Source organism: Gavia stellata, chromosome 5, assembly GCF_030936135.1.
Source record: "Gavia stellata isolate bGavSte3 chromosome 5, bGavSte3.hap2, whole genome shotgun sequence".
Taxonomy (NCBI): domain Eukaryota; kingdom Metazoa; phylum Chordata; class Aves; order Gaviiformes; family Gaviidae; genus Gavia; species Gavia stellata.
Genome location: NC_082598.1, coordinates 31,117,103 through 31,127,695, shown reverse-complemented (window position 1 = coordinate 31,127,695; position 10,593 = coordinate 31,117,103). Strand labels below are relative to the sequence as shown.

The window sequence follows — 10,593 nt, the reverse complement described above, 5'->3', positions numbered from 1 at the left end:
CCACGTGTTTATTTTCCCCAGAGGACTATCTCATGAACTTCTCTTTCAACAGTCACTGGTTAATGATTTTGATTAAAAGGTACATTACTAGTTGGGGGTTCATTTTTGGGAAAAACCCAAACCTTTGGTGTGAGAGGGGAATGGTTACTGCCAGCTGGTAGCATCTCGCAGAGAGCTGGATGGGGCTGTTGGGGGAGGGAAGGGAGGCTCTCGCAGGCAGCTGTTGGATCCCATTAGGCATGATGTGGCCAGTTAGGCTGGTGGGTGCACGCTACATGATTCAGGGACTCCCACGTTGTGAACTCAGCACTGATACCGCCAGACCGCCAGTTGGATGAAGTGGCTGCCAGCAGGAAGATGGCTGTGTCTCACTGCATGTGCCCCATAAGGCTGGTCTTTGGGGTCATTTCTGTTGAGGGGATTTTAAGAAACCCCAAACACGCGCAACGAAGAGCCTGGCGACGTTGAATTCCGGTGCTGACGGCCACTCGGCCCTGGGCGCTCCTGCTGCCGGGCAGGGAGAGCAGCTCCCGGCGCCCGGCGGGCTCCTCCGCCAGGCCCTGGGGCGGAGCCGCGGCGGGGTGGGCGGGGCCTCGGCGACAAGCCCCGCCCCGGGCACAAGAGGGCGGTGCTGCTCGCCGTGGTCCCGCATCTTCGCTGTGCGGTGCGGTGCGGCGCGGCGTGGCTCGGCTCGGCTCGGCTCCGCTCCGCTCCGCTCCGTTCGGCTGCCACCCCGACCGCGCCGTCGGGCAGAGGGTTCGCTTCGCGCCCCGCAGCGCCCAGCGGCCGCGGGATGGAGCTCGGTGCGGCGCGGCTGCTGGCTGTCCTGCTGTGCCTGGCTCCCGGTAAGCCCTCGGGGAGCGTCGGGTGCCCCGGGTCCAGCCTGTCGGGGAGTCGCTGGGGTCCGGCAGCCCCACGGGGCCCTGAGGAGAGGGGGCGCGGGGACGATCGGATGCCGGGAACAGCGCCGGTGCGGGTTTTCCGTGGGGTTGTCAGGGCTGGCAGGGTGGGTGAGCCAGTGCGAGCCCCGGGGCGCCCAGTGCTGCGGGCTTGCTCTCCTCTCCTGTCCCGTCTTCTCCTCTCCTGGCCTCCTGCCCTCTCCTGGCCTCCTGCCCTCTCCTGGCCTCCTGCCCTCTCCTGTCTGGCCGGCCGGTGCTGGCCCATCAGAGAGGGCTGCCTGCCGTGGCGTAGTGTCCTGGTCACTTGGCTCCAGCATCAGCCGTTGTTTCCGAGAGCACAATGTCCCTGGAGCCAAATGCGGGAAACCTGTCATCAGCAAAGATCCTGCTCGGGATGCCAGTGATTAAAGCACGGGGAAATACTAGGGAAATAGGGAAGGTCCCGGTCTGGCCTCGCTTTCTTGTTGCCCATCGTAGCTGGCTGAGCTGTCCCGGCTGAGGCTGTTGGCTCGCCCTGGTGAGGCGGGATTCCTGCTGGTGATGGGAGCAGCCAGGGCGGACCGAAAATCTCTCCCTGTGGTCCTGGCAAATGTTACGCAAGCTGGGCTGTTGCCTCAGAGCAAGCACGGGCACCCAGATTGGAGCCTTCACGAGCACGAGTGGCTTGGGGTGGGTGCAATGCAACCGCTTGCATGAATAAAGTCTCGTAGAAATAGATTTTTGCCTAACTGCTTAGGAGGAAAGAGGTAACCTTAGAAAATCATGGGATAAAATAAATTTATGGGATCTCGAATTTGTGACAAACTGTGTAAAGTAGCTTCTTCACATAATTCATTCATCAGCAGTCTCGAAGAACGTAAGTATATTCAATTTATTATAAGAAAATTTGGTAACCCCTTTCCCCAGGGAGTGAGATCATCAGATGAAGGTTCACTTCGTTTCAATGTTCCACATCCTCTCGTTAGACCTTGAAGTTGGCAACGCAAGAAAACAGGAACTCCACCCTGGCTGGCTGAATTGTAGTGCTCTGCAGCTAGCTCCTGACCATCTGCCTTTGCTTCCTGTTATGACAGAGTTTTTGAACTTTCTGGGATGTGTGAAAAGTCATTATTTACCCTTCACTGCTAAGTAGGTGATGTGAAAGTGTCCGCTTAAAACATACTGCATATCGCTGTATATGAAGCTTTTCTGATTGAGTAGCATTTACTTTGTTTATTGCATTGATTTGAGGGTTTTTATACATTTTTTCACAGGTTTATTTATTTCTCTGGATCAGCCAACCCTTAGCATTCAAAAAGATGTCCTCACAATAACTGCAAATGACACTCTAAATATTACTTGCAGGTAAGGGCAAATCTGTCCAGCATGATTTTGGTGGGGGTAATTCATGTAGTGAGTTTTTGTACAGAATCGCAGGTGATTCGGTCTCTCTCCCGTCATTGCTCTTGTTTTCTCCCTGCTTCCTTTGTGCCCCCCACCTCGCTTTTCCCTGGCAGACTGTAGGAACGATCTTAAAGGGTTGCAGAAGGGAGAGCTGGGGAGTACAGGGTGTCCGGGAGGAGGAAGCGTCATCCAGGTCCTTGTGGAGCCTGCTGGTGAGCCACGCTCTTGACTCTCCCTTTTGGGTGCTGTGTCACTTAGATTCAGCACAACATAAATCTCAGGTAGCTTCCTTCTAGGTATTAACAGGAGGTCGATTTATGTGAATTTATCCTATGTGGCTTGATGCTCCATGTGACAGGATGAAGCCCGTTCCTCTCCATAGCCATAGAGACTAGCGGGATTGCGGTTTGCCATCTTGGCATCGGTACTGATGCTTATTGCATGCTCATGTTCCTCTAACCTTTGCTTTCCCAGCGGTCAGAGACCACTGGAGTGGTCCTGGCCAAGCAACCAGAGCAGTGCGGAGAAGCGTATTGCTGTGACAGACTGTAGCGATGGTCCCTACTGCAAGACACTTACTCTTCTCAAAGTCATTGGCAATGACACAGGGGACTACAGGTGCCTTTACAGGGACAACCAGGCAGCTACAACCATTTATGTCTACGTTCAAGGTAAGTGCTTATACAGTTCTTAGGTGGCTCTTCCTCTAGCCTCAAGAGAAAAAAGGGGTATCAAGTATCTCAAAATGGTTTTGACCATTTTGACCATTAAAATTTCATTAAAATTTCTTAATCCTAGAATTTTTGATCCTGTGAAGCTGTTATTTTTCTTGTTTTCATGTTGAGTAATTACATGCCAGTATGCTAGTTGCCATCAACAGAAAAGCCTTTGTACCTGTAATTTTGAACTGACCTGTCGTATGCAGTACTTGGTCTGCTATTCTCCTCCACCCAGAACTTAGCATACGTATCTCCACTACACTCTGAGCCTGTCCTCGTGAATGAAGAGTTATTAGTGACCTCAGCAGGAGTTTCATACGAGGGAGGATTACAGAGATTGTATATTTATGAAAAACAACAGATCTGATCCCTTTTACAATTTGTATTATCTGATACCATTCAAAAAACCCCAAAACATAAACTTCCATGTATTTGCTGACTGTAATGATAAAATCTATTCAGGCTTTAAGAGCGAAGTTTTCAAACTCAGGCTGTTAGTTGTGTTGGCAGGAATGCAGCTGAGCATCGCAGACACTGCAAAGCCTCCAGTTATACAGTCAGCTTAAGTAAGCGCATTCATTGAGGCATCTGCCTTTTTGCACTGATGGCTTGATACCCGTTTTCTGGTGCGCCCTGTTTCCTTTTTATTGTTAACGTATAGTTACCATTTTGAAAAATGGGATGTTATTATATACACGGACTAGCTTGGCTTATAAGATCACGAACTTACATTTTTTTGGTCTGACTTTGAAAAGGATGCTGCCATCAGGGGAGCCAATGTAGCATGTCACTACTTTCAACTGATATTCCCTGTAATACTTACGTAAGGAAAGTCACACTAGGGTAAATCAGATTTTTGTCAGCACAAAGATTGTGGTGGCAGGAAGCTATTCTCCAAAGTGCACACTGCTGCTGATAGCTGTTTTGAGAATAATGATACTGTAAAGCTGGGGGGTTTCTGTCAGAATATGTCCCCCTTATTCAGTCTCATTGTTTTAAATGTTTTACCACAGAGAAAAAAATAAAACTGATTTGAGAAGAAATAGACGGGAAAGGAACAAAATTGGAAAAGTTTCCTCTGTAATCACGTGACAAATAATATCCATTTATCAAATGAATATTCTTCTAGATTACAGATCTCCATTTGTGACTTCAGTTAGTGATCAGCTTGGCATTGTATACATCACTAAGAATAAAACTGTCGTAGTGCCGTGCCTTGGAACCGTATCAAATCTCAATGTATCTCTACATGCGGTAAGGAAAAAAACCTGTTATTATTATAAGAGTTAGTTGAAATCACTGTGACATAAATACATTGCCTGAAGTATAAATACGTTTCTTAAAAACTTCTTTCCATCCTTGGGAATTTTACAGCCTGTGATTACAAGGTGAGTGCTGTAACTGTACTCACCCATGATCCCGCACTCTCGAAGTGCAGAGTGATGGCCTATGAAAGGGAGATTGCCTGAGCTAGGATGTTAAAACTGGGTCCCTGCGGTTATGGAAAATGTTGGACTTGAAAATTCAGGGGGGTTTGATTTTTGAAATCTGACAATGTGTTTTATCAATATTTCAAACAGAAATATCCAGAAAAGATATTTGTTCCTGATGGTAAATCAATTTCGTGGAATAATAAAAAAGGCTTCACTATACCCAGTCATTTAATCAACTATGCGGGCATGGTCTTCTGTGAAGCTAAAATAGATGATGAAAGCTATCAGTCTGTGATATACATAGTCGCAGTTGTAGGTAAGCCAAAGTTGTTTTTTTTCTCTATAGCCAATGTTATTTTGCTCGCTACAACATACTGAACCAATTACATTTGGTTGGACTCAAGGTTATTCAATACTGACAATGCAGCTAATGCAAAATGAATGCTGTGATATATATTACTTTTCTTTTAAATGCAATGTATTGTGTTCTTTCTGGTTGATCATTGGGATAAGTGCTTCTATTTTTAGTGTTACATAGATGCCAGGGACTTTTTTTTTTCCCTGACAATGCAAGATTTTTTCCTAAAATCACTCTATTCTATACTTTATTGACTTATCCAGGATCCACGTCATAGCTGAAGGGAACTAGAAGCAGGCATCCATCAGCTGCAGATGGGAGGGAATTGCTCTGAGGGGGTACCAAGTGAATGGGGGATCTGAAGGTTGCACTAGGAGCTAGGTTGGCTTGTCTCCTTCAGACCTATGTCCTGACTCTGGCAGGGGTTTATGCTGTCCTGGTATATTTTGTCAGTTCATCAAAACCCAGAAATAACATGATGATTCTGTGGAGGCTCAAGCCTGAGCTGAAACTGCAGCCGTTTCTCTTTTGACTCTGAGGATGCAATGACCACTTCAAGTGGCCGGTTGGTGCCAAGGCAGTCTTGCCTTGCTTGCCAGGAAGACATAGCAGCCCTCCACCCTCTACTCTGTGCAGCAGGCTCTTGCTTCTTCACCAAATTCATTAGTCTTCACTCCGATTTGGAGCAGATTCAGAATTCCTGCAGAATTTCTGCTTTCAGAATATTCTGGTTTGGAATATTTTAAATATTTTATTGCAAAAAGTAAACTTTGGATAATTTTACCAATGCCAGACCGTCATTCTTAATAACATTCCCACTTATTGCTGGGGGTGGGAATGTATCTCCTTCAGTTTCAGGTCTCACAAGGGTAAGAAGAAGGTGTCTAAGGCAGAGGAACTGTGTGGGTCACTGTCTCCTGCCTGCTCCCACCGGCGGAGGGGCTCTGATCAGGTGCATACCTCCTGCTGCGCCATGTCTGATGCGCATCGCAGATGTGACACGCTCAAAGCAGGCTTATCCCTTCCTTCCAGGCTCCTTTGTACCCCCATCATCATGCTGCACTGGGGCATTGAGGGGCCTCTTTGTAGCTGGGGTTTCAGTGAGAGTTTCAGTGAATTTACCTGGGAAATTTGGTGCTGAGTGCTGTAACGAAATCTCTTCTTACCCCCATGTTTTGTGTGTGCCTTTTTCTTCCTCTAGGATACCGAATTTATGACCTGACGATGAACCCGCACTACCAAGTAGAGCTGGCAGTGGGAGAAAAACTTGTTCTCAATTGCACTGTAAGAACAGAGCTGAATGTAGGAATTGATTTTAAATGGGACTACCCTTCCATCAAGGTAAATCCGTAGTAACTTAAAGGTGCCAACATCACAACAAAATTTGTTCTAGTTACAATGTCACTCCCCTCTTTATAATATTGACAAAGTAGATGATAATATACAAAGAAATTGCTAGTATATACAGGTGTGCAAAGGGTGACAGGAGGAATAACAATAAAATTCCTGAACACCTCTGTCTTTTATCTATTACAGGAAAAACGTGCAACCATAAGGGACTTAAAAACTACTGCAGGAGAAGTAAAGAAGTTTGTAAGCACTCTTACCATCGACAGCGTGTCCTTAAGTGACAAAGGTCGATATACTTGCGCAGCATCCAGTGGCCGTATGAACATGAAAAACAGCAGTTACTTCGTTATCCATGGTATGGCATCTTCCACTTCAGTTTTGTTGGTTGCTTCAGATTTGGGATTGATTACTGGGATGCAGAAGGCATCTCAGTGATGAATCAGATTTGGGATTGATTACTGGGATGCAGAAGGCATCTCAGTGATGAATCAAATGACAGAAATGAACCAAACTGCAGCTACAGTATTTCTCTTGTACCCACTATAGGCTTATTTTTGTACCACAAGCTTAGCTAATGATAACATTTTAAAGGATCTTGTATGTTACTGAAACCTGTAGAATCCCATTGGAAAACGGGAAATAAAATAAACTGAGGTAAGCCTCTGGTCCTCTTCTGTGTTGACCTCCTTGAGGTCCCATGAAGCTGAATTTGTGTAGATAACTTTGCATAAGGGTTGCCTCTTTTCACTCCAGGTGAACTTCCACTAGATTCTGGTGGCTCTGTGGGACAAGAGTCTGGGTCGGCATGAATGAAGCTAGGAAAATAAAACTTTCAGCTTTTACATTATGAATAGATGAATCAAATGGAGTTTTGGTCATACGGAAATGATGCAAAGGAAACAACTTTGGCTAAGTGCATAGATAAGTACGAGGCCACATCCTTCAGCCTTTTCTCAAGCCTCTCTTGGGCACAGCCCCAGTGGCTCCACTGGCTTACTTCTAGAAAAAAACTGCCAGCATGAGAATGGCCCATTTTTAATTACTGAGTCAGAAATGGGTTTTATATTTTCAAGGAGACTGGTTTTCCTGAGGTCTGATTTCAGGGGCCTGAATATGAATTGCTCTTTTTTGTTTTTTTTTTAACATTCAAACTTATTATGTGGCACAGTGATTCAAGATAGACTTGATTTTCTCCTGGGTTCTTTCTGTTTCTCTTCAGGAGCCAAAACCAGGTCATGTGCTATAGTGAGTGTACCAGATATTAAGTTGATGCCATCCTAAATCTTAGCCAAAAGGCTAATCGCTCTCTTAGTCTGAATGCAAGTTTAAGACTTAACAAGTAACGTAAATAATTTCAAAGTATTCTGTGACTGCAACGTTTCAAATACATACTTGAGAAGAGGCTGAAAGTATCTGACTTTATCACATCATAGTTTTGAATACTATTATTTCCTGGACTGACTAGAGCAAGCCAGTTTTATGGTATTTATTTATTTATATACATATATAGGTCTGACAGTTGGTGCACTGTCCTAAGAGCTGAGTCTTGTTTCTGCTTTCCAGAGCTCTCTGATGGGGGAACTGGCCTGCTCCTCTGTGCAAGGGAAAGGGCTGGGTTTTCATGGTGGGTCCAGAGCCCACCAGCTCTCTCCAGTTTGGAGCCAACTGTGCTTTACCAGTGGTGTCCTGTCACTGGACTCTATTTGTCATCAGCTGTTAAGTGCTAACCCAACTGGAGACCACTTATGCTTTGGTCCATGTGGAAAGACAATTTCATTTAATTTTTTGCAGAAAGTCCTTTTATTCACCTGGAGAGAATGGAGAATGTGGTCGAGACAAGGTTAGGTGATACAGTCAAAATTCCCGTCAAGTTTAAAGGATATCCTCCACCAGAGGCGAAATGGTAAGAATCGGGACACAACGTGTTCGAAAAACTGAGCTATTCTTAGTCAAGGCAAATCTCTAAAGTATTCAAAGCGCTCTCTACTTTCTTCAGGTATAAAAATGGAAAAGCCATCAATGCAAATCATACAGTTAAACTTTGCTACACATTAGTGATCACTGAAGCAACTGAAAAGGACACTGGGAATTACACTGTTGTCCTTACAAACCCTACTAACAAGATGCAGAAGAGACATACATTTACTTTGCTTGTGAATGGTAAGTGGCACACAGGGGTACCTTTCTTTCATGGGTGGATGTGGTGTATTACCATTCTTAGGATTAAATTCATCCCAGAGCTCTGAAGATGTTAGTGGGGGTGGCGGCCAGGAGGAGAGCACCTGAGGCCTGGGAGGGCAGAGGTGGCCCGTCTCTCCTAGGTCCAGGATGTGCTTGAGTGGCTGCAGGCTCCTGGTGTTGTTGTTGTGATGATGCTTTGTGTGGGGTGGTGTTTTTTTTGTTTTCTGTATATTATTTCTTTGCCTCTGCATCCTGCTCTTTTCCTGCCTTCCTTGCTGGCTGTGCTGCCGGAGTCCTCCCTCACTCTGCTCCATCCTGGCCATGTCCCACCTCGCCCATCCTTCCTGCCCCACGCAGGCTGTCCCTCCTCTTCTGCCCTGCCCTGTGCAACCCTCCTCCTCTTCCTCCTCCTCTCTGCTCCCCAGGAAACAGCCTAGCCCCCATGCTTTGAAGACAGCCAGTCTTGGAAAGGGCAGGGAGGCTACATGCGGTGGGATCAGGGCTGGGGAATAATATGCGTTTAATGGTTGGGCATGGTGGTGGGAGTCCAAGGGCTGCATTTTAAACCAGGGGGTAATGAAGGGAGACTTTATAGGAGATCCTAAGCACTGCACCTTGAGGGCCTAACCTTCAAAGTGTTGGGCAGGTTTACCTCTTCCCACATGTCCTTGGAGATGCTCTGCGTCGCACTTGGACTTGGGGCATGGCCTGAATTAGTTGCTGTGGGTCTAATGTGTGCACGTGATGCCGTTGGGGAGCCGTTAGCAGGAGCTGTAACCTGCTATTCTCTCCTCCAGTCCCCCCCCAGATCGGTGAGAATGCGCTGCTGGCCCCCGTCGACTCCTACAAGTATGGCTCAACGCAGGCGCTCACCTGCACCGTCTACGCTGTCCCGCCACCCGCTGCCATTCTCTGGCACTGGCAGCTGGAGGAGGAGTGCACTTTCAGCCCCCAGTGAGTACTAAGCCCTTGCCATCTTCAGCAGCTTACGTAGCTCTTGAGGGATGTTTGTGTTGGGTTGGGTTTTTTATGGGTGCACCCCTTGTCCAGGCTCATTACCGAGCAGAAACCCCAATGGCCAAAGAATAAAAGATCGTTGTACTTAATAGGCAGATTGTTGCAGGCAGGCTCTGCCAAGGTCATCATTGTCAGCAGAGGCAAGGGCTGCCTGCAGCGAGGAGCCGGCAGCACCTGTGTACTGCCATCATGCCTTCTTGAAGGGCATCTTGGTTTGCGCGGGGTTTCAAACGCAGCTATCTGTGTGCCTTCCCCTCAGATATCCCCGTGGGCTGCAGGCCCAAAGCTCCATCCCAAACAGAGGAAACTTGCTGTTTATGCTAATTACGGATCTTGGTGGTGTTTTTTTTTCTTGCGCTCAAGTGCTGAGTGTGACAGTGCTCTTTATCTGTGTGAAAGTGTATCTCGGAGGAAGTGCACTGATTGATGTTGGGGAATGATAGAGAGAGTGCCTGACTGAGATTCACGCAGCTTCCCTTATCTGGGCCTGCCATAAGCCCAGATTTCCTTTAAAAAAAAAAAAAAAGCCAGGAAAAAAAAAAGCATTCTTCTTTCCTGTTGTTGTTTTTAAAATGATTTCCACTAGTTTCTTCCTTTGGTGCCTGGTTGCTTCCTACACAATGGCTACTGTCCTCAAGAAATTCTTGTAGAGAGTTCAGTGATTTCTATGTCTCTCTGTCTTCCTTTGAACTAAATTAACTTGAATCATCCATTTATGAATGGAGGTTTGTTCCCAGAATAGCTGCTTCCCTTCAAGCACCCTGGTTGAGCTGACACAGGCAGATTAATTAGGAAATTCACCTTTAGGCTTGGGGTTCTTATTTTACAGAGCACAAAGGTCTCAGAAGGTGATAGGGTGCAATTTAATAGAAGTGTTTCCAGAAACATACTCTTCCTTCCCAGTTGCAGACTGTGGCCAGTGATGCATCTGATTTATAGATAAATATCTGCATATTATAAAGAGAACACAAAAACACTTTCTTGAAGGGCGAATATTCATCTTGTCTAATGCGTATGTCTCTACTTATATCTCAGGAAAGTTCGCTCAGGAGCCAATCCGTATGCATGCAGGAAATGGAAAGTGATCTCGGAGAGAAAGGGTGGGAATCAGGTTGAAATTAAGCACCGAGTTGTTACTATTGCCGGGAAAGCAAAGGTGAGCAGATTTTCTTTTCTGCTGGTTGGTGATGATTAGCCCTGTTCAGCAGTCCACATATCTGGGAATATATCACTAGAGATGAGACTTTTCTCAC

The 10,593-nt window shown here is 46.4% G+C and overlaps 1 protein-coding gene across 1 annotated transcript in view; it reads left to right on the top strand.

Annotated features, from left to right (window-relative positions):
* The first annotated feature begins 793 nt into the window (after positions 1-793).
* KDR (kinase insert domain receptor) overlaps positions 794-10,593 on the top strand; it is a 32,327-nt gene continuing 22,527 nt past the window's right edge. Inside the window, exons 1-11 of the mRNA XM_059817548.1 lie at positions 794-845; positions 2,153-2,243; positions 2,757-2,953; positions 4,131-4,255; positions 4,582-4,750; positions 5,994-6,133; positions 6,329-6,497; positions 7,934-8,045; positions 8,139-8,302; positions 9,121-9,277; positions 10,376-10,496. Of these exons, the coding sequence (XP_059673531.1) occupies positions 794-845; positions 2,153-2,243; positions 2,757-2,953; positions 4,131-4,255; positions 4,582-4,750; positions 5,994-6,133; positions 6,329-6,497; positions 7,934-8,045; positions 8,139-8,302; positions 9,121-9,277; positions 10,376-10,496 (1,497 nt within the window). The remainder of the gene's footprint in view (positions 846-2,152; positions 2,244-2,756; positions 2,954-4,130; positions 4,256-4,581; positions 4,751-5,993; positions 6,134-6,328; positions 6,498-7,933; positions 8,046-8,138; positions 8,303-9,120; positions 9,278-10,375; positions 10,497-10,593) is intronic.